General features: G+C 42.7%; 2 protein-coding genes across 2 annotated transcripts in view; one reads left to right on the top strand and one right to left on the bottom strand.

Moving 5' to 3' along the window:
* The window catches only part of LOC110485755 (cytosolic purine 5'-nucleotidase), a 32430-nt gene extending 17253 nt beyond the window's left edge, over positions 1–15177 (bottom strand). The window contains exons 1-3 of the mRNA XM_021556911.3: positions 14942–15177; positions 12015–12147; positions 158–231 (exon numbers count right to left, since the gene is read on the bottom strand). Coding sequence (XP_021412586.2) covers positions 158–231; positions 12015–12115 — 175 coding nt within the window. The 5' untranslated portion in view covers positions 12116–12147; positions 14942–15177. The remainder of the gene's footprint in view (positions 1–157; positions 232–12014; positions 12148–14941) is intronic.
* A 1755-nt stretch (positions 15178–16932) lies between these two features.
* On the top strand, positions 16933–23720 carry LOC110485754 (alpha-internexin). The gene is made up of 3 exons (XM_021556910.3): positions 16933–18555; positions 19320–19444; positions 20000–23720. The coding sequence occupies exons 1-3, from the start codon at positions 17494–17496 to the stop codon at positions 20313–20315; spliced, it is 1503 nt and encodes a 500-aa protein (XP_021412585.2). The 5' UTR covers positions 16933–17493; the 3' UTR covers positions 20316–23720.
* The last annotated feature ends 731 nt before the right edge of the window (positions 23721–24451 follow it).

The raw sequence follows: 24451 nt of genomic DNA, 5'->3' as shown, positions 1-24451 counted from the left end.
GATAAATCAATATGGCCGACGACTAGTTGCTATGCCAACCAAACTAGAGTTGAGCCTACATTGTAAAGTAGTGACGGTGGGCTGAGTGCGCCCACACACACACACACACACTGTAAAGAAGTGTTAATGGCCAGGGCATCGACTGTAGTGCACTTACCGGCTAGAGTGTAATCCATATCAAAGCCAAAGCATTTAATCTTCTCCATGGCCAAGCTTCTGTTTACAAAAACTCTAAAAAGGGAGGAAACAGAAAGATAGAATCAGAAGAGTGATTTTGAGAGACATACTTTTTTGCCCCACTGTATTTAGTCAGCCACCAAATGTGCAAGTTCTCCCACTTAAAAAGATGAGGCCTGTAATTTTCATCATAGGTACACTTCAACTATGACAGACAAAATGAGAAAAAAAAATCCAGAAAATCACATTGTAGGATTTTTAATGAATTTATTTGCAAATTATGGTGGAAAATAAGTATTTGGTCACCTACAAACAAGCAAGATTTCTGGCTCTCACAGACCTTCTTTAAGAGGCTCCTCTGTCCTCCACTCATTACCTGTATTAATGGCACCTGTTTGAACTTGTTATCAGTATAAAAGACACCTGTCCACAACCTCAAACAGTCACACTCCAAACTCCACTATGGCCAAGACCAAAGAGCTGTCAAAGGACACCAGAAACAAAATTGTAGACCTGCACCAGGCTGGGAAGACTGAATCTGCAATAGGTAAGCAGCTTGGTTTGAAGAAGTCAACTGTGGGAGCAATTATTAGGAAATGGAAGACATACAAGACCACTGATAATCTTCCTCGATCTGGGGCTCCATGCAAGATCTCACCCCGTGGGGTCAAAATAATCACAAGAACGGTGAGCAAAAATCCCAGAACCACACGGGGGGACCTAGTGAATGACCTGCAGAGAGCTGGGACCAAAGTAACAAAGCCTACCATCAGTAACACACCACACTGCCAGGGACTCAAATCCTGCAGTGCCAGACGTGTCCCCCTGCTTAAGCCAGTACATGTCCAGGCCCATCTGAAGTTTGCTAGAGAGAATTTGGATGATCCAGAAGAAGATTGGGAGAATGTCATATGGTCAGATGAAACCAAAATATAACTTTTTGGTAAAAACTCAACTCGTCGTGTTTGGAGGACAAAGAATGCCGAGTTACATCCAAAGAACACCATACCTACTGTGAAGCATGGGGGTGGAAACATCATGCTTTGGGGCTGTTATTCTGCAAAGGGACCAGGACGACTGATCCGTGTAAAGGAAAGAATGAATGGGGCCATGTATCGTGAGATTTTGAGTGAAAACCTCCTTCCATCAGCAAGGGCATTGAAGATGAAACGTGGTTGGGTCTTTCAGCATGACAATGATCCCAAACACACCGCCCGGGCAACGAAGGAGTGGCTTCCTAAGAAGCATTTCAAGGTCCTGGAGTGGCCTAGCCAGTCTCCAGATCTCAACCCCATAGAAAATCTTTGGAGGGAGTTGAAAGTCCGTGTTGCCCAGCAACAGCCCCAAAACATCACTGCTCTAGAGATCTGCATGGAGGAATGGGCCAAAATACCAGCAACAGTGTGTGAAAACCTTGTGAAGACATACAGAAAACATTTGACCTCTGTCATTGCCAACAAAGGGTATATAACAAAGTATTGAGAAACTTTTGTTATTGACCAAATACTTATTTTCCACCTTAAATTTGCAAATAAATTCATTAAAAATCCTACACTCTCTCATCTTTTTAAGTGGGAGAACTTGGTGGCTGACTAAATACTTTTTGCCCCACTGTACAAGAGAGTTCTACCTCTGTGTGTGCAAGGAGAACATTAGGATAAATTGCCTCTCACAGAAGAAGAATGAGCAGAGGTATTTTGGGGATTAAATCATATGTTAGCCATCCAGTGATGGCTAACGTGGTTCTCGTTTTGAAATATAGCCTAACAAACGTCTACAATTGATATGCATGGCCTCTAAACAGATATTAGAAACAATCTGGCACAGACAATGAAGTCAGTAAGCTCCTATTTTCTCTAGCCTTACAAGGCACGTTCCCACATGTCTTAAAAACATAGGCATTTGAGTATTAGACAGGTAGACTCGCTGTCTGAGCTTTTTAACCTTTTAAAAGGCATTATTAGCCCTTAGACAGTGCATTGCTTCCTACAGGGTAGGTTCACAAGTGCACACTATAGCAAAACATTTAGCAATGGACAACAAAAATTAGCGTTTCTTATTGGACACGATCCATCCCTGTTTCAGTCGGTTTGGTACCTAATGAACATGACTCTCCATTCTGCATAGACAGCATGTTTACGGTGGCACCTCAACTAGCTCAACTGTTCCCGGTGTTAAATCTGAAGGCACGGCAGGGGGGTCTGCATGGCCGGAGTGGTCGGCATTGTTGGCATATCCTGCCTGACACTTTCTGATCCAGCCATCTCCAGTGGCAGGCTAGGCAGCTACCACAAAACAACTTATACTGCAAAGTAACTTGTATAAAAAAGATAATGCTACACATCGAATTTCACAATTTCTTTATAAATATGTTGGTATTCAAAAAAGGTCTCCAGATGTTTTCACGCACAAATCAACATAATTCATCTAGCCATTTGTTTTATATCTCATACAACTAGCAAATCCAGTTCCAACTACTACATATCTGTTAATGAGATTGAAAACATGTTGACAGGCATTCCACAAACCGTTTTTTCTTCGCTCCGAAACAGTCAATCCACATCTGACACAATCCTCATTTCCACAACACCCCAACACTAACCCAACACTACCTTTTTCCTACTCAGGGAAATAGTAGGTCCGGAACGATACCAGCAATACCAGCAATACTCGTTAGTATTATGGCAAAATAAATAAATAAACAGATTTACCTTCTTTACAAAAAAAAGTCCTATTGTTGGTAACAGACATCATGTTGTCATCAAGTCGCATTTATATATTTTCCAAGCTATAGAACACAATATTTTAAATACAGCAGGTTTTTAAAGGAGCAAAGAATTGTCTGCTTTGTGTTTTCATTTTTACCATGGAAAACATATTCACTATGATCGAATACTCATACTAACCACACTAATGTACTATTTGTGACTTAAATTGAGTATGTAGTATGCTTATTGGTCATTGTATGGATATAGTTAGTATGCCAAAAGTCATACTAAAAATCGCCAAAATACGAAGTATACAAGCAGTGGACACTATTTCCGGGCTTTTAGGGCCCATAATGCAAAAAGGGCGTGGCTTCACAACGTTTTCAGATTTGAAAAAAAAAATGGTTGAAAATATGCAGCTAAAGTACAGCGAGAAAGGATACAAATTCATTGCTTTCACTAATTAAGACAAATGTTAAGAAAATGTTGAGCAATGTAATAAAGTCATGACTTTTAAAATAAGTTACATTACACGTTATGTTGGCTGACAGTTAGCTAACCTTACGAACCGCATAGCATATCATCACAGCAGTATGCAAGCTAGCTACCGTCCTAAAGTTAGTTGGCTACTAACATATTGAATTTGCCAGTTAGTATATTAACTATATGCTATATAACTAACTACCCAATGTTTATTGGCATGATTATTCACTTCATTCTTAGCTATGTGGTTTAGTCATTGTGCATTCTCAACGGGCATTGCTAATTCTGTCGATCTACTCCGATTTCAGAGCACTCTCGTCTCATCAGAGGGCGCGTTGTAAATTCACGCTGGCTATCTTCTCCAATTTCAGAGCACCCTGAGTGTGCCAGAGCGCAGAATAACTGATGAATTTATGAACGCTCAACACCCATTGAATATGGCCGGTGTCAAACGTTGGCTAAAAAAAAAGTGTTGCCAGCAGCACAGTTAGTCACCAACGCTCTGGATAACCAGCTCTGCTAGGGCGAGTAAAATAAGGTGACCAGATTTCTGAAATGAAAACCGGGGACATTTCCAGTTCGGCGGTCAATAAATAATTAAAATATCCAATGTTATTATCTATTAAATAAAAAAAAGAGGTACAATTCCGGTATTTAGTCTAACAGGCACAGTGGCACACTGTGACACTGTGATAGAGAAAACAACTATATTACTATATTACAGAAACACTACAGACAAGACAGAACTGATCTGAACAGCCATTCAGTGGTCCTGCTAGAATAAGAGCAGAAGAGAACATGAGCAAAATTTAAAAAAAACAGACAATAGTATGTGTGAAATACTTAACATAAAGAAATAAGATGCTGATGAGATTGGTAACTACATAATATACTTATACCAACCTAATCTGTATATTTCTCAGAAGAATGTATCTTATTCAGGATTGCTGTGTGTTTGGCCAGCTTCTCCATGAACTCCTGGCAGGGGAGGTTAAAGTTGGTCTTCATAATAAGCGTGGCCTTGATGGTAGGAACAGTGAACCTATTTCTTGCTGCTGTCCATAGATCATTCATTTGGGAGAACACTCTCTCGACTGGTGCATTACCTCCAGGTAAGCACATGACAACAGACGCTAATCTAGCCAGGTTAGTGTGTGGGATGTCATTCTCTTTGAAGTGGGTAACCACCGTGCTCCATCTCTGACTAAGTATTGTCTCCGATGTTTTCCATTCTTCAAGCGATCCCCCCTTTAGGAACTCATGCAGGCCAGTAACCTCGTCACACAATGCATCCTCATTGATGGTCACATTGGGGCATTTTTCCTGCAGTGTGCCTGCTGCCTTCTGGATCTCTTCCCGCAGACGTTGCTTTTTTTAAAAGGAGACAATGTAAATCTTTTAGATTATCTGTGTGCTTTTCCCATGCTTGCAAGTAGTTCACAGCCATAGTGAAGAATGATTGAGATGTTTTGAGAAATATCTCTTTAAACATGGCTCCATTTTCCTCTAGCTCTCTCAGAAGTCCAACAACTTAGTCAATTTTGCCTCAACGTTTCTCAGAATTGCAACGGACTCCACAGCACAGTGGTCCTGGCCTCCAAGCATCTTGATTGTGTCACTGAATACGGTCAAGTTTCCATGGACAAAGTTCAGTCAGTGGATCTTCGAACATTGTTCGTAGGACAACAGGACATTTGTCTTCAGAAATAAAAAAGGATTTCAATGGCACATACATTTTCAGCACTCTTTCTAGAGCAGGGAGCATGAACATCCAGCGAACATAGCTGTGTCCTAAAATGTTATGGTACTTCTGGCCAACAAACTCACAAAAGCCCTTCAGTCTTTCTACTCTGACGGTGAAAATATGAACATATTCAAATATCTTTGTGAGCGGGTACTCAACATCATATCCAAAGCTGTTCTGGCCGTGTTATGAATGATGTGGGCAGGACAACCTCAGCCAATCACCTCCCGCTGCAGAGCATTTTTAACGTTGGTATGGACATTGACCCTCCCCAGCCTATTCAGTCGTCAGAGAATGTTTTCCAGGTTACATTTTTGGATGATCACCAGGACCTCAGTTGCAATTTCCTCTGCTGTTTCTCCATTCAATTCAGCAAAATCAAGCATGTTTCCACAGATGTGTTGCCACCATATATCTTACAATATCCGACTACTATTGGCAGCATGTCTTTACATGTCTATGATTGGAGGCATCAATGGACAGGGACACAAATTCAACCTGGTCTAGGTCCTGTGTTACCAAAGTAGTTGCCCATGGTGCTAACCCGCTACTCACTATGGCGTCACATTTTGTCCTAGCACATGTCAACTTTGGCTCATAAAGCTTCCGTTTGAGTTGTGCTGTGCAGTCCATAGATCTGTAACTATGATTGTGTCACATAGTGTGGGTATGCAAAGACACCCTCCTGCACAGCTAAACCATATTCTTCTTGGGAAGGCTCTACCTTCTTGAGGAACGTGGTGGCAGAGGGCAAACCAACGCGGCCAATCAGAGGCTTTATGCTTTTTGGTCTGCTGATGTTCTACCACCGCCGTTCTTCTCCGGCTGCCAATCGAAAGAGAGGATGCAGTGAACCATTCTATCGTCTTGATCCGAGTGTAGTAAATGGAAATTCTCTCATCATGTTTATCATAAAGAGTGCATTTCCGTTTCTTGGAAAGAGTCATTGTATCTCCTCTGTCTGCTCTCCTTCACTCTCCTTGTGCCACTCTTAATTACTCTCTCAACTCTTTCATTCTCCTCCAATCTTCCTCCTCTTTTCTTCACTCATCTTCCTTTCCACCTCACTCTTCTACACTCTCCTTGCTTCACTCTTTTTACTCCCTTCATTTTTCCTTCCTCTCCAATCTGTATGAATAAATAGCATACTATTAGATAACCAAAGTATTTTAACAGATTCCCATTGCTTGCCTCATGTTTGTATTTTATCTCTAAAACATTGTTTGGAATAATAAATTGGCAGGCTCTGTAACCACTTCTTCACCTTTCTTCCTCTGTCTCCTTCACCCTTCTTTCCTATGCAGTCTTCCTCCTCTCCTTCCTCCCCACTGCTAATGCTATCCATGAACATTTCTAAATACATTTTCACACTACGTGAGCTAGCATAACCTATTTAAAACCTTATAGAGCAGATCATCTATCTATATAATAAATTGTGACATAACATCACCAGCTAGTATCTCAAACGAGTGTAACTTACCTGGCTTGAAAAGACGTTTGTGGGGATGTTGTGGATTCACTTGATACTTGCTAGCTTCTGGCCGAGTTTTCCACAGCAGTTCTCTCTAAAACTATCGCGAGCAAGTAGTTAGTAGAAGAAGAGTGAATGAAGCTGCGATAGCGAGCAGCCCCCCCCTGTTGGCCTAAACAAGCACAATGCGATTGAGACATTAACCCGTAGGCTCTGTCTTTCTTGCCAAGTAAAATATTTCACTTTGCAGTCTGTTTTTAACGCACAGTTAAATAACGGGGACAGCTCCAGCCGAGGACAGGCAACCAAAAATGGGGACTGTCCCCGGTGAAATGGGACATCTGGTCACCCTAGAGTAAAATTACACCTAATTTGTGTCTGGAAGTAGCTAACAAGCTAGGCAACGTTAGCCAGTTAGCTTGGGTGCTTGACTGCCGTTGTGAGGTCAGAACGCTCAGATCAACCCTACTCCTCGACCAGAGAGTCCAGTGTGTGCGCTCTGAACGCTCCAAGAGCGAAATGCTCTGAATTTACAAACGCTCCAGATTGAAATTATGAACACACCCGAAATCGTAAAAGGTCTAGCTAGTCATTTGTTATGCTAACAAGCTAGCAAGAGGTTGCATAGCAACAGCATCAACTTCCGGTAGACAGGCAAAGCACTAGTACACTCAACCGAAAGGATACAGTTATTTTACAGTATACTCAAATTAACTAATAGTATGTAGTATATACACTCATTAAGTACGTAGTATATAGTATGTTAAAATGGGTATTTGCTATTATGATACTGCTATCGTCACAGACCTCGGAAATAGACCATAATACATTCAGAAATTATCCAGTATTTTGCCATTACCTTGCTGCAGCTCCATACTGAACCAGCTTCCACTGCGAGTTAAGCCCGGCGGCAGACATTCAATGCATTCTGTGTCGTGACTAAAAGTGTACTAGCCTGCGCTCTGGCCTAGCCCGTTTACATAATGCTATTCCAACTCCAGCCCAGAAACAAAAAGAGCCCACTCTCTTTGCTTCCTTGCCATTCAATTTCTGACGTGTTGCAAAATTTATTGTTGCCATTCTGCATCGTTCTCTGTTGTTGTTGTTTGTGGTGCCCGTTTGTCACTAGTGTTGTTGGTTGGAGGGAGTTGCCGTTTGCTCTAGCCCTCAAAGACATCCAGAACAATCCATCAGGTGGAAACAGCAACAAACTCAGTGCCTCCCAGGCCCTAAGCCACTGGAGCTAGGCTACTGTACAGTACTAAGGCTCAAGCCTGTATTCGCAAAGAGTCATAGTGTACTAGGATCAGTTTAGCCTTTTAGGTGATAATGAATGTGATTGTATGGACCGGAGGGACCTGATCCTAGATCTGCGCTCCTAACTCTGAGACGGTTTGTGAATTATTTCTATCAGGAATAAGGAGAACGTAACACCATTCACTGCTTTAACTCAGAAGAATTTCATCAGAAATAGCCAATTACCTAATGTGGATGATACGATTACAATGTCAGTGCATTGGATGTGAGGTAGACCTACTACTGACACTAATCTGTAGCTTACAGCCGAGGTCTCTCTAGGCTAACTGATAACAATCATCTGGAATGTGAGTAGGCCTAAGAAGGACCTACTGTATTCTCAGCATTGAGTACAAAGCGGAGTCTTGAAGTAATGGGTAGAGTTCTCCTTGTTATACAGTCCCCCTATGAACAGGTTAAACGGTCAAACTGTAGGTGTACAGTTCAGGTCCTCCTTCTGCAAATAGACCAAGGTGTTCTGGGGCTATTAGCACTGAGGTGAACGTGAGTGGGAGTCATAAATGTTGCCCAAGTGTGCGAGTACTCTTCTCCCTACTATTGACAAAGAGTGACAGTGGGGGACAACCCACTTTGACCTGATGACTGGGCCTCAAATAGACTGAACGTGTGGGCCGGCCTCCCATACTAGCCTACCATTACCAGATTGTCGCCACTGGGGTCTGACTGAGGGATTCACTTTTAGGTGCAGGCGACGTAGAAATAGATTTACTAGAACGGGTAAATCCCCTCAAGAGCACAGTGATTCTATTTCTATGTAGTCTATCTCTAACAGTGAATCCCTAGCTTAGGCAGACCACAGCGTGTGACAATCAGGCAGATTTGTGTACCACCAGTAGCCTTATCTTATGGAAACAGTACATTGAACCTATCGTGAAAGAGTTTATCTAGGACTAACAAATGGTGTTCGCCTTACTGACTGAGTGGATTGTTTCATTGTATGGTCTCATCAACCTCTCAGCAAAGATAATATTTCTGTAAAGGTTGCTGATGTTTTTTTTTTATCTGCAAAGCTTGTTAAACTAAGCCTGACATTTCAACAAAAAAAGTGTTGTTAGATGTCCATAAATGTATCAACCCCTCTCAAAACCAGCAAAACAACCAGGTAGTAACAGTTCAATGCTGTTGTCATGAGGGGCTTCGCTTACAGACTTCCTTACAGATGCCAGAGTGTCAGTGAACGCAGATAGACCCAACAGTGGCAGAAAAGTGACAGCTTTAGTGGCGCTGTAATGTCCATAGGTTATGTAACCGTATGAAATAAATGCAATTAACCCGCACGCGCACACACACAACGTCTCTTTGATGAAGTTAAACGTTGCACAAGCGGCTGTTTATCTCACTCACGTGGAGCCGGCATTCCTGCCCACTGCCATTGTCTACCGTTAAGGCCAGCTAACCAGCATGCACGGCCAAAGGCTTCTTTCCTGTCATGAGATAAAATGCATTTAGGGCTCATCTATTTTAGGGTCCCCATTTTCAGTTATAAAAGTAAGTGACTGCCAAAACATTGTAACCTATTTTACGACCGGGCACCACTTTAGCCTATATTTAACGAATTAGAGGACTAGTTTATCGAGTTAGGACATAGAGAGAGGTTATTTGACCGCTGCACGCAGCTAGTGTAGAACCACACACACAGTCACACACACTAGATGAACCGAAAATTATCGACAGACATTTTGCAGATATCTTTCATTACGATAAGTAGCCTATAGTAGAGGAATGTGAAGTTTGAAATGAAATAAGTTTGTTAATGACAATTGATGGCTACAACCATCAAACAGGTACTAGAGGTTTAAAGGATCATTTTAAAAACCTGTGGTGTACATTCATGTTGTAAACTTATCGTTCTCGCCTAAATTCAGGCAATTTATCGCAATATGGATTTTTTTTCCATATCGCCCACCTCTAACACACACACACACACATCACAAATTACATGTCAGTATTGAGAAAATACACGTGTTTCAGTCGAACAGGATGTTGGTATAACGGTTATGAGGTTCCGAGGAAGACGCTTCAGACAGGAAGTGTTAGATTAAAACCACAGAGACTTCAGAACTGAACGGGTGTAAAACAAACTAGTACACACGGACTCTGTAATATACGCTACATGGCTGACAGGTTGTCACAAGATATTTGACCAAAGAATAACCTACAACTACACCACATTCAAATCCACAGCCATTTATCAAGACATACTGAGTGGTTATGACGGTGTGAACTGAGAATTAGGAAATGTGAAAAGTGGAAATGTGTTTACCCCAAGTTGAAAGACATTTACAAACAGAGGGTTGGGTTAACACATTTACAGCCAAGTAGTATCATAGCGTCCTGTCATAAGTTGCTGCTGTAATTATCTGAAGTAGACTAATGACTAAAGAAAACAGTGACACACAATACCTGCTACATACAGTATAGTAGCTTAATATAACTTAACCTTATTATACATAATTTACATGTTAGTCATTTAGCAGACGCTCTTATCCACAGTGACTTACAGGCACAAGTAAGTGCCTTGCTCAAGGGCATATCAACAGATTTTTTACCTAGTCAGCTTGGGGATTCGAACCAACAACCTATCGGCTCCTGGCCCACAGCTCTTAACCGCTAGGCTATCTTCCCAGTGTGCATCCATCCATACATATAGTAGCAGTCATAAATTTGGACACACATACTCATTCAAGGGTTTTTCTTTATTTTTACTATTTTCTACATTGTAGAATAATAGTGAAGACATTAAAACTATGAAATAACACGTGGAATCATGTGTTTAACACTTATTTTGGTTACTACTTCTCTCAACCAGCATTACCTGGTTTGCTTTTCCAACAGTCTTGAAGGAGTTCCCACATATGCTGAGAACTTGTTTGCTGCTTTTCCTTCACTCTGCGGTCCAAGGTAGGGGTGGTATACCAAAGGTAAACCTATTTGGTAAAAGACCAAGTCCATATTATGGCGAGAACAGCTCAAATAAGCAAAGAGAAACGACAATGTTTCATTACTTTAAGACATGAAGGTCAGTCAACGCTGAACATTTCAAGAACTTTTAAAGTTTCTTCAAGTGCAGTCGCAAAAACCATCAAGCACTATGATGAAACTGACTCTCATGAGGACCGCCACAGGAAAGGAAGACCCAGAGTTACCTCTGATGCAGAGGATAAGTTCATTAGAGTTACCAGCCTCAGATTGCAGCACAAATAAATGCTTCACAGAGTTCAAGTAGACACATCTCAACATCAACTGTTCAGAGTAGATGGTCGAATTGCAGCAAAGAAACCACTACTAAAGACACCAATAAGAAGAAGAGACTTGCTTGGGCCAAGAAACACGAACAATGGACATTAGACCGGTGGAAATCTGTCCTGGTCTGATGAGTCCAAATGTGAGATTCTTGCTTCCAACCGCCGTGTCTTTGTGAGATGCAGAGTAAGTGAATGGATGATCTCTGCATGTGTGGTTCCCATCGTGAAGCATGGAGGTGTGATGGTGCTTTTCTGGTGACACTGTCAGTGAATTATTTAGAATTTAAGGCACACTTAACCAGCATGGCTACCACAGTATTCTGCAGCGACACGCCATCCCATCAGATTTGTGCTTAATGGGCCTATCATTTGTTTTCAACAGGAAAATGACCCAACACACCTCTAGGCTGTGTAAGAGCAATTTGACCAAGAAGGAGAGTGATGGGAGTGCTGCATCAGATGACCTGGCCTCCACAACCACCCTACCTCAACCCAATTAAGATGGTTTGAAATTAGTTGGAGCGCAGAGTGAAGGAAAAGCAGCAAACAAGTTCTCAGCATATGTGGGAACTCCTTCAAGACTGTTGGAAAAGCAAACCAGGTGAAGCTGGTTGAGAGAATACCAAGAGTGTTTAAATACACTTTTTTTGGTTACTACATGATTCCATGTGTTATTTCATAGTTTTGATGTCTTCACTATTATTCTACAATGTAGAAAATAGTCCAAATAAAGAAAAACACTTGAATGACTAGGTGTCCAAACTTTTGACTGGTACTGTACATACATACCTATGGGAACATGTCACCCCTGACAGTATCAATAACTGTGGGTAACTAATATGTCACTGACAGTGTCCATCCATACATACCTATGGTAAGCCTCTCTGCGGTACTTCTTCATGGCCAGCCCGTCCATGTTGGCTGGAAGGTCTGCATAGTTCTGCAGTCTGTCGCTCCATGAAGTGGTCATATTTATACCTTTAAAATCCTCTGAAAGTCAATCTAGAGAGGGAGAAAAAAATAAAAATTCACCTTGACATGATTCTGCAGTTTCCTCTTCTTGCGCTTTGAGCATTGGCCTAACTGAACATTATATAGGAAGATCTATTTAGCGTCAAATATCTCTGAAATCTTCAAACAGGAGGAGTATGAACTCTCAAAGAGTTCACTACACTCGCTCTGCGAAACCTGTACGAACGAGCCACAGTTGCAAGCCACTGCCTGAAAAACTAATTATGTAGTTCTAAGGCGGGGAGAACTGCCGGGCGGGGAGAACCTAGTCCTCCAGTCACACCAGCTGTTTGTTATGTCAATGACAGAACAAAAAGAACCACAATAATCTTATCTAATCCCTAAACTACACTAGGCCAAGTCTGTGTGCCAAATGGCACCCTATTCCATACATAGTGTACAGGGTGCCGCTTGGGACACATCCCTAGTTTGAGTCACTCTTGACGACTAAAGAAATTGAACAGCGTGTGTTGTCAATGTTCACACTTTGCAGGCCATTTCTATGCAAGACTCGGAAATGAGTTAGAGGAACAGGGGACGAATGGAAGACTAATTACTGTCCTCATCCTGACTAATGAAAAACGGTCGGCCACCAAGGTGGGAGAAATCAAAGGAGTCACTTCTTCTGGGCTACTCAGTCTGAGGGACAAAGAGCTAGGGCAGGTTAGATTAGATTAAATCGAGCACACGTGAAAGGAAATTGAGTTGCATGGTAGGCGTAACACATTATTATTCTTTTTTTTAATGATAAAAACAGAAACGAAAAGAGCCTTCAGTGCCAGCACATCTGTTCAGTGTTTATCAGCGTAAAATTCTCAGGGGAAAGATTTATGTTTTTAGCTGTCTCTCCAGAGAATGACCCGTTTTTTTTTTTACATTAACTGCCTTCTCTATCTCCCAGGACACTAGGGAAGGGGGCAGGAGAAAAAGCTGAGGTCAGCTTTTCTTTGTCACACAACTCGCAAATGACACAATACACAAACAAGCCAGAAAACCTTGAGGGGTTGAAGGGCGAGATAGCCAGCAGATCTGACCTTGCTTACAGCAGCACTAGAGGGTTCTCACGTGCCGGCGTGAGGTAAGGCTCGGGAAACGTACCTCAATCCAGGGATGAGAAATGCGTTGTACTTCGAATTGTGCCGTTATCCCAACTGTTACACTGAGAAGATTCAACGACTGGTAAAAAACAAACACTCGTTCAATCTCATCGGTGTAACAGTTGGCATATTAGGACAATTCGGAGTACAACACATTTCTCATCCTTGGAATGAGGTACGTTTTCTGAGCAATACCTCGCGCCGGCTCCATGGTGTCTTCATATACACAGGAATGCTGTCAAACCCTAGTGCAGCTGTAAGCAAGGGGGTCAGATCTGCTGGCTAAGGGTGAGGGAAAGACATCCCCAGCAACCTTGAGTTTCCTCGCTCGCAGCTGTGTTAGGGAAAAGTGAAACTTGATGAGATGCTCTGAAACTGGGTTCAGGCAAAGTGACATCACAGTGTGAACTACTCAACTGAGCAAGTTGCCTAAGGAGGCCAAGGACAGCCCTTGTTCCAGCCTTATGCTCCTTGACAAACCAGTGAAGAAATGCAGAGTATAGCTTTATTTAACATTTTGTAATGGGCTATACAATCAAAGACAAGTTCATATTTCTATCAATAGAAAATTATAGTGTTCAGACTTGGTCCAAGGACCTACATGGAACACTGGACCTGCCTTGTCAGACCAATCAATGCCTGATTGGCTGTTGATGCACCATGCCAGATATGTTTTTGATTTTTTTTTTTAAACAGATAGCTAACGTTATGTAGCAGCTAACTCATTTTTACGTTTGCTAAAAGAATAGGCAAATCAACACAGGGTAAAAAAAAAAAAAAAAAGTCAAGTAAACTAGCAGTAACTACTCCATTTGAGTAGCAAGCAATAATCAGCTGAGCTACGCTAGCTAGCATGGTAGCTAACAGCAATTTTGTGGCCAACAAAAAAGTGATAAGTTAGTTAGGTCACATTTTAAATGAAGTAGTTAGGTATGTGCTTTAAAATGTGCAATATGCATAAATCACTTGCTAATATTTCACCTGTGTTCAGTTTGTGACAAAACAACCAGTCATGGTATAGAGAATCATTGTACAATCTACTATATTTTCCATAAACAAAAATATTGTATTTTCAGCTGTTTGAAGCTGGTATACAAAACCGAAACTTAAGAACGGGAAGCATAGAAAACGCGCACATAGAACAGATCTGCCTCTTCTTAGACTTGCTTTCAATAATAATGAAAGATCTATATCTGTATTTCTGTGAATATGGTTGGGTCGCCCAAAAAAAAGTGACATATTGCATCTTTAATAACTAGGTTTAGCTAATTGTTAGCCTGCATATATACTGTAGTTACCTTTTAATTATAGGCTCAGCTCGCGCAGGGCTTGTCATTATGAGCTTATCTTGCCAGCACAAACAATGGTCTCGGTCAAATCCCCTTTTCTTTGCTTGCAGGTCGCCAAGGGGGTTAGCTAGTAATGTAGCTAGTTATAAGCTACCTTGTCAGCTAACAGCTGATTAGGGAGTTTAGCATTAAATACTAACGTTAGGCAATTTACAAAATGGACGTTAGCTAAGGCACAATTGAACTATTTTGTCGCATTTATTAGCATTATGCTAGCTAGCAGGTTACAAAACAACCATTCACATCTGCTCCCCCCTTCACGGAAAAGCCAAAGTGGCAGACTGTATAGTAGAATAGAACAAAAACGAGTGTTCTGTGACCGATTTTCCATACACTCACCTCTGTATTCCTCGATAAAGCAACAACTGCACCGTTTGATAATCTGAACATGCGCTTCATACACGATCAACGTGGAACAAAATCGAAAAAAGTATCTGAAATGCACTCGCAGAAGAACAAGTAGATACGTTATGCATACACAGTCCGTGGAGATATGATTCTTTCGCAATTTCTTGAAAAAGCTCTCTACTGACAGTGGATTGTTACGGAGGCAGTGGGCGGTGTTTTTCTGCTGTAAGGGGGAGGGACATAAATTGTATTATTGAAATGTGATGTTTTTAGGCTGAATACAATTCTGATATCATCAATGGGCCATCAATGAGACTACTGTTGCAATTCCTTTCATTCACTAAATGTATTTCGAATACAAATACAATTGTGATTTCGTAATTTCACAAGTTTCACTGCAAACAAGGATGTGACTAGGTGGCAGTTCCACATGATGAAGGTCTAAGGGCCAGGCTCCAGTCTGTTATTGCTGTCTCCCTAATCTACCTCTGTGTCTCCGCTGCTGTTTAGCAGTTTTAATGACAGGGGGACAAAGTACTGTTTGTATCTGTTCAGCCTGCATCTAGGCACCCTATAACACCTCCCCGTTGGCATCAGCTGGAACTCTGTGTTCAGTGCATGTGTGGAGTCCGATATGACCCTGTCCAGGAGAGAGGAGGGAAGTGTCATGCCTATAATCTTCCCTGCTGTCTTAGTCAGTCTCAAGATTTGGGCTTTGAGCTGCACCGTCAGGTTACCAAACCATGTAACAGTGAACTGCACCGTCAGGTTACCTAACCATGTAACAGTGAGCTGCACCATCAGGTGACCAAACCATGTAACAGTGAGCTGCACCATCAGGTTACCAAACCATGTAACAGTGAACTGCACCGTCAGGTTACCAAACCATGTAACAGTGAGCTGCACCATCAGGTGACCAAACCATGTAACAGTGAGCAGCACCATCAGGTGACCAAACCATGTAACAGTGAACTGCACCGTCAGGTTACCAAACCATGTAACAGTGAGCTGCACCATCAGGTGACCAAACCATGTAACAGTGAGCAGCACCATCAGGTGACCAAACCATGTAACAGTGAGCTACACCGTCAGGTGACCAAACCATGTAACAGTGAACTGCACCATCAGGTGACCAAACCATGTAACAGTGAGCTGCACCATCAGGTGACCAAACCATGTAACAGTGAGCTACACCGTCAGGTTACCAAACCATGTAACAGTGAGCTACACCGTCAGGTGACCAAACCATGTAACAGTGAGCTACACCATCAGGTGACCAAATCATGTGACAGTGAACTGCACCATCAGGTGACCAAACCATGTAACAGTGAGCTACACCGTCAGGTGACCAAACCATGTAACAGTGAACTGCACCATCAGGTTACCAAACCATGTAACAGTGAGCTACACCGTCAGGTTACCAAACCATGTAACAGTGAACTGCACCATCAGGTGACCAAACCATCCATGTACAGTAACAATGCCATAGCGTATGATTGACCCAATAGTAGATCGGTGAATAATCTGCCCACTGGGCATTAGAATCTGTCTATCATCCATCTCATGTCATATTTAAAGACATAAATGTCTGCTAAAGCAATTTGTAATACGAGGCTATATAAACCCAACACTGTCTACATCCATCCATCCATCTAACCATATGCACCTAGCCTTGTATTTAGCTGCCTCTGTCCCATCCAAAACTCTGGTGCCGTGCAGTATGAGTTGCGTCAACAGAGGGCAGCGTCACACAACTATTTCCATGGGAGGTGTGGAGAGAGGTCTGATTTTGGAAAGCTGCATGATGACTAAGGATGATACAGGGATATTCACAAACTAAATCTAGCCATATGTCAGAAATGTGCATGATTCTCTGCATGACAATATCTGATGTACGCCTATTGACTTAGAGACAAGACGCTTCATAGTTCATGGTTCAAAATTGTAGTTTCAAATTATGTAGAAGGACATGTATTACTTTCAGTAATGGGAGGAGTAGCTCACAAATGGCAGTAACACTTCAGGTTCACCTTCTAAAATAATATACATTTCAGCATTACTACCGGTTTTAGGCTACATAATAAATGTGTTAGGTAGCCTAAAACGTATCCTAAGTCCAATAGTATTGAGAATGAAAACGGCATAGGTTTAGAACAACATTAAACATAGTTTAGTACAATGTGTCCAGTCTCCTCAGAGGTGAGTGGCTAAAACGAGATACAGTATTTCTTGCTGAAATCAGCACTGCGCCAAAACGGACAGTTCCATCTACCGACTCTAGCGTCCAAAATAGGTGCGGCTCCTTAGATGTGAGTTTAATCACAAATATAAATGTGGTTATTAACCATTTGAAAGTGCTTATAATCAATGACTCAGTATATTTAAGGTATTTGATGAGAGGTTGTTTTACCTGGGAAATCTACAGTGGCCAGTTGGGCAGGCTAGAGGTTGCCATCAGCCGGCTTTAATTATTGATCGTTGGGAGGTCCCCCTATAAAAAGGAGACGCGCCTCCTGCTCTGCTCCCTTTCATCACTCGCCAAGATGAGCTACGGATCTGACTTCAATTCCGCTTCTTCCTACCGAAAGATGTTCGGGGAGTCTCCCCGTTACTCCAGCTCTCCATCCCGGATGAGCAATGCCTCTTTACGCAGCGGCGGTTACCGGTCCCACTCTCAATCCCGGAGCATGGGCTCTAACCTGGGCTCCTCTTTCCACCAGAAGAGGTCCTCTGGCCGGTCCTACTCGCAGATGCCCATGCCGATGGAGAACTTGGATTTCGCCCAGAGCACGGTGCTCAACAATGAGTTCAAAATCATCCGCACCAACGAGAAGGAGCAGATGATGGGGCTCAATGACCGCTTTGCCATGTTCATCGACAAGGTTCGCAACTTGGAACAGCAGAACAAGGTGCTCGAGACCGAGCTGGTGACCCTGCGTCAGAGGCAGACGGAACCCTCGCGCCTGGCGGACCTGTACCAGCAGGAGATCCGCGAGCTGCGCTCCCAGCTCGATGAGGTGAACGGCGAGAAGTCCCAGATCCTCATCGAGCGTGACAACATCGAGGAGGACCTGCAGAAGCTTCGCGGCAAATACGATGACGAGTACCGCCTGCGGGAGGAAGCCGAGCAGACCCTCAAGGCGTTCAAGAAGGACGTGGACGACGCCACCATGGTGCGTTTAGACCTGGAGAAGAAGGTAGAATCGCTCCTCGACGAGATCAACTTCATGAGGAAGGTGCACGAGGAGGAGGTGGCCGAGCTCATGAACATGATCCAAGCCGCCCAGGTGTCCGTGGAGATGGAGGTCTCCAAACCTGACCTCACCTCTGCCCTGAAGGAGATTCGAGGCCAGTACGAGTCCATGGCCTCAAAGAACCTCCAGTCCGCCGAGGAGTGGTACAAGTCGAAGTTCGTTGACCTCAATGAGCAGGCCACCCGTAGCCAGGAGGCGATGCGCGCCAGCCGGGAGGAACTCAACGAGTTCCGGAGGCAGCTCCAGTCCAAGACCATCGAGATTGAGAGCCTGAGGGGAACCAACGAGTCCCTGGAAAGGCAGCTCAACGAGATGGAGGAGAGGCACAACCAGGAGATTGGCCAGTACCAGGTAAGACATTATTTGTTTACTTTAAATACACTTAAAAGCTCAAATGTGAGCTTATCTTTCTTGCAGTTTGTTTACAAACATGTCCAGGATAAAGCAAGAGATAAATAACTGTTTCGTTTGGAAAGATGTTGCATTTAACCATGTGCAAAAAAATATATAATTCTGATTAAAACAAAATCACAATTTCTGTTCTAATAAAAGTGGGGAATTTAGCTTTATAACATTATTTCAGAGCTATTAAATTGTTTTACTAAAATGCACAACACGAGAGCTGTGAAATAAAAGTGTTGAGATGACAGCAGGAGCTGTTCACTCTCCATGGTGCTGAAACTATTCCGGTGGCGTGATAAGACGCTCTGTCACCGGTTATCGAGCTGCGGTTGAAAGCGTCTTTTAGCTCTTTTTGAGTTTGGAAGTTGAAAACCACTGTTCTAATTTTAAAATACGCACGCGCCTCTCATTGTAACTGCGTTGTGTTGTACTTAGTAACTGAGAAACCCATTGACTGCTCTCTTATAACCGTATTTTATTTGGCGTTAGTGCGTCTCTGTACATAGTGATGAAATATTACTTGGAGAGCGGCCGGTTCTGGTTATTTAAAATCGAATTTATACGTCTTATTGTTATCGTTATTCTCTTGAGTCAGGCATCACCAACACTCAGAAGAAAGGTAGGCTATATTAAAACATAGCCTATAACAACACAAATCACTTTTAGGGTTGCCACTGTTTCAAAATGTGTTTTCTACTTCAATATGTTACCAGGACAACATGGCCGAGATGGACAATGACCTGAGGACCACTAAGAGCGAGATGGCTCGTCACCTGCGGGAGTACCAGGACCTGCTGAATGTCAAGATGGCGCTGGATATTGAAATTGCTGCATACAGGTACTTAATATAATCATATATAATAATATAATATATGCAATTTAGCAGATGCTTTTACCCAAAGACACTTACAGTCATGCATACATTTTACATAGCTTGTATTCATAACACTCATCCTTGTAATCACAACATCACAATGATGTATTACTGTAACATACAAATTGATATCCTAGCTTTCATACAGTTACAGTAGATTTATTAAGCTTGAAAATGTCATGCCTAAATACCTGCATGACCTACACGTGATCAGCATCACTTTAAAGATCCTGATCAATCAATGACATAGATTTAGAAGTCATTAGCCACACACCTTGAGGTGACTTAGCATTACTCTCCTGGGGTAGCATAGGCTGGTCACCTGACTCGTTTATATTTTAACCTGTTTTTAACCAAACCCCCTCTCTCTCCCTTCCTCTCCTCCCGCTATCTCTACATCTCTCCTTCCTTTCCCTCACCCTCTTCCCTCTGTCCCTTCTTTCTTCTCCTCCCACCCCTCCCTCCCTCCGTCACACTCCCTCCCTAACACCCCCCCCCCCCCCCCCCCCCTATCCTCAGGAAACTCCTGGAAGGGGAAGAGACTCGCATCAGCACAGGCATCACCTACTCCAGCCCCAGCATGAACATGAGGTCCTCCGAGATGAGGTCCTTCGGGATGAGGTCCTCCAACATGAGGTCCTCCGACATGACCTCCTCCGGCGACGTGGACTTGCCCAGCATGGGCAGCTACAACCAGACCACCAGGTACACCACCATCTCTGCAGGATCCAAGAAGGACGAGGGAAAGGACCAGGAGGATGGGCAGAGCAAGTCTGGCAAGGGGTCCAACGACGGAGACCAGAAGGAGTCCAGCGACACCAACCAGAAAAACTAGACTCTCCCCTTCCCTTAGGTTTAACCTTACACCTTCCATCCCCTCCCTCCTACTCCCCATCCCCCTCCCCCTTCACAGGGGTATTCTCAGAGAGGAATCCATTATAGTTTAGACTCTACTACTACTACTGTGTAACCTACCACTATCCAACAACCAATCACTGTACTTCTCTCCACTCTACTCTCTTACTATGACAATAACAAAGTAGTTACAGGCACACTTCTGGCCCTATCAGGAGACACGTAGGTTATTGTGGTGATAGGAACAAACAGTTCAGTACAATACTCCCAACAGTTTACTCTCACTTTGGGCTCGCGCTATTGTATGGCACTAGCCTGGTTTAACCAGACTGAACGCTGCGCTCACTAGAAACAACAGTGGAACACAACTAAATCAGTTTGGGACGCCAGGCTAGTTTGGCACCGAGCTGTGATAGATGTCATTCAGTTCAAGAAATAATCACGCGCTACTGCCACCGCCTATGATAATATTCTCTATACACATTCCATGGGGGGAGGTGTGTGTGTGTGTGTGTGAGAGAGTTTGAATTTGTGCACGGAAAACAAAAATCCAAAACATATCAGCTTGTTAACTGTTGTTAACACGTCTACTACATCCACATACTACAATATGAAGGGAAGCACCTGTATGGTACGGAGATGAGAGCTAGAGATCGACCAAGTTGTTAAAGGAGCACACAGTTATTCAAACTCAGCAGACAACCAGATCTGTGATCTTGCTGAGCCATTTTTGCCTTATCTACAACGCAGATAATATTGCGAACTCTTGCGTTTCAATGCAATGCAGATAAAATTCTCTCTTTATTTTTTTCAGACAAAACATCACGAGTAACAAAATCAGACTATTTCTAAAAGGCTTGTTCGTACCCTGGCCTCGTCACTGTCAATAGCATCTGCCTTATGATCCTGGTCCACTCAAATCTGTATGACAACAGCGCGTAGCTGTTTAAACTGCTCCAGAACCAGAACTCAACCAACAACGGTTCCATCAAACGCATAATTACTCTCCAAGATTGCTCGTGATACAAATTAATCAAACTTCTACAAAGGTCCAGTCCAGTCATTAACGTGATTTTACGGTCTTTTATAGATGTTTACACACTACGAGGTTGGAATAATTCAGTGAAATTGTGAAAATGATGATAATGCCCTTTTAGTGTAAGCGCTGATTGCTGTTTGAATAGACCGCCTGACATTTCAGCCTGAAAGTGAAACTAGCTAATAATCAAACTGTTATTTGCATGATGTATGTAGCATATCTCAAGCTTGCATGGTGACAGGTTGTTAGAGGGCCATACTTCATATTCACACGCTCATAACGTATAGTCGGAAATCAATGGGAGGCTAGGTTCCACACTTCATTGCCAGTGCTTTACATCGCCATGTACACAACACTCGTTTTAGAACATGAGGTTGTACGTGCTTAGTTGGCCAGTAGGTTAGACTTGAGATGAATGCCATCATTTAGACAGGATGTGACTTCGGCACACGCTGCTGACATTGTCCTCAGCCACACTGCTTGGTTCTTGTGTGATGATTATGCTAATGATGAGGATGTCCGTCATGACTAGAGTCATATTCAGGGCACTTATGTATCGATCTAGATGGGATCTCATTTGTACTGACGATCAGTTTGCGCAGGCCATGACTGGTTACAAGAAAAGGGGCAATGGGAGAAGTAGAAAGAAAAGTAGGAGGTGTGGGACTCTGAGAAACAGGGAGAAAGGAAATGAAACACAGAGAGAGAGAGAGAAGGTGAGCTACCTTTAAATTCTCTTTCTCACGACAGGCTCAATCAATCAAATAGAGAATGCGTAGGTAGCGAATGACGTTTTAGCACGAATGCATGGGCTTCTACATTGTCCAATAGGGTGTGACGGACAGAATGGTATGCATAAACCCCATTTCCCACGTTCCATTGCGGACTCCTGAAGCTCGTTTGAATTAACAGCGACGTCCAGCCTCCGAACAGTACCACATCACACTACGCCTTAGGAACACCACAACTAACAAGCCAAACAAACAAGTAAACAAAAACAAGCCAAAAGTCCAGAAAAATGGACCGGATCATGAGGCTTTTGAAGCACCATGACCTCTGAAAAATACGGCCGTGACGGAGTTATTATATCTGTAGTGAATGATCATGAATGATCTCACCAATAGAAATCTGTATGTAAGGACACTAGGCAGCCCTTTTGTTTCCTTCTTGTGCACTGTCCAGGATTCAACACAACTACTTCTGTCTTATTACCTTTGTATCTTAGCTTGAGTGCCAGTCTATTTCTGCTATGTTGCCAGCTCATTGTCTCTCATTGGCAGAGAGTTGGCAAGAGAGCACAAACAAATCTGGAACTAGGCTACCTCTGTATCTATGTCTGTCTGGCTGTCTGTCACGGCCCTCTAAGCCCTGACCGGCTGCCCTCACTCACCCTGCGAATGGAAACCACTGATTGTACAACAAACTACAGAAAGCTGTTGATTGGTGGAGATGTGGTTGCCGTTGTTTTACACGAGGCTTGCGTTACTGTCTGAGTGTCTGGAGTTGTATGTGTTTGTATATGTGGACAGTTTCCTGGGGTAACTCATAGTGGGGAATCAGGTTGGGAAAATCAGAAAGTTTGGCCTACCGTTTCCTTAATTCTTGAGCTCCAATGTAAAGGAAAACTGGGTGCATGTACAAGCACAGCTACATCGACAAGTACAAATACGAGTACAAGTACAAATACAAATATGAGTACAAGTACAAATACAAATATGAGTACAAGTAGCCTTGTACACAACCACAGGTATAAGTTTAGAATAGCTCTGACTTCAACGTAATCAAGAGGGTCACAGGTGTCTAAATACCATTTGCAACAAGCCTCTACAACAAACCTCACTACTACTACTGCAGCACTGCCAAACTTTTCTAAAATGCATGTGCGGCAAAAACAACTTGTCGTGTACAAAATAGAGCTGTTTTTGAATACCCGTTGCCACGCAAAACCAAAAACCGACAAAAATAATACAAAACAAAACATGGAATGAATGCTAGAGTGTTGTCAAAATGCCTTAAAACACCAGCCGCTTTCTAACTGAATGAGTCCTGACTTGCACTTCAAGTTAAACCTCCACTTAGCCTCCCATAGATATCAACGCAAGTGGAAATAGGACTTAAGTGGAAGTCGGGATTCATGTGCGTCTACGTGTGGTTATGTTTAGGATGTTTTATTCTCAACCATCTTCCTCTAGCGTTAAGAGCAACAGCTACCATGCTAAACTGAATAACTGGAAACGTGTCAACGCTTAGTATCTGAATGTAGTTTGATAGGCTATGCTCTGACTCTGTACCTTACTGCTGATGTATGGCACACAACAATAAAGACTAGACGTTATTAAGACCGTATCTCTGGGCTTGTTGTGTCTTTCTGATGGGCTTTTTCCACGTCTATTCCACGTCGGTTCATTGTAATTTCATTGAAATGACGTGGAAACAACGTTGATTCAGCCAGTGTGTGCCCAGTGGACTGCACTAACTATTTGACTTCCGATGTGCTGAAACACATTAGACCCAAACTCAAACCTTTAACAGTAATGTTTCCCATGTGCACTCAGTCACGGGAGATCTCAACCAAGCCAAATGACATCAAACATCAACGAATGGGTGGATCCTACTATAAAGTAGTCATTTTTAAGCGGTAATGCAGTCATTATGGTGGTAATGGACCAATCAAGCGAGGTTTAGTACATCTATGAAGAAAACATGCAATCCCATTTACTAATGAGATTCTAATCTTATTCAGACAAGATTAACAGTGGTATGATGGAAAGTGGTTTTCCACTCTTGGTCATGCTAGGTAAATGAATCTAAGAAATATGCAGGATCTCACTTTAGATGAATCAATTATTCTTAGCTTTAAGTGAGCATCTTCTGTGATTCATCTAGCGTTACATGTGTTAAGGATTCTATCAAAGCCTAGGTTGTTCATTAAAAGTTGAATGTGCAATAGATAACTATTTTAGTAGGCCCATTCACTCTCTCAGTTCACTTTCCAGTTAGAGCGCTTTTGTTCATGTTGTTAATGATGAAAGGAGTAGGTAGGAATGTAGGAATGTAAGAATAATCACTGAACAATT

The sequence above is a fragment of the Oncorhynchus mykiss genome, chromosome 13 (genome assembly GCF_057628025.1).
Source record: "Oncorhynchus mykiss isolate SJ-2025 chromosome 13, ASM5762802v1, whole genome shotgun sequence".
Lineage (NCBI taxonomy): Eukaryota > Metazoa > Chordata > Actinopteri > Salmoniformes > Salmonidae > Oncorhynchus > Oncorhynchus mykiss.
This window is presented reverse-complemented; position numbering and strand designations above follow the sequence as displayed.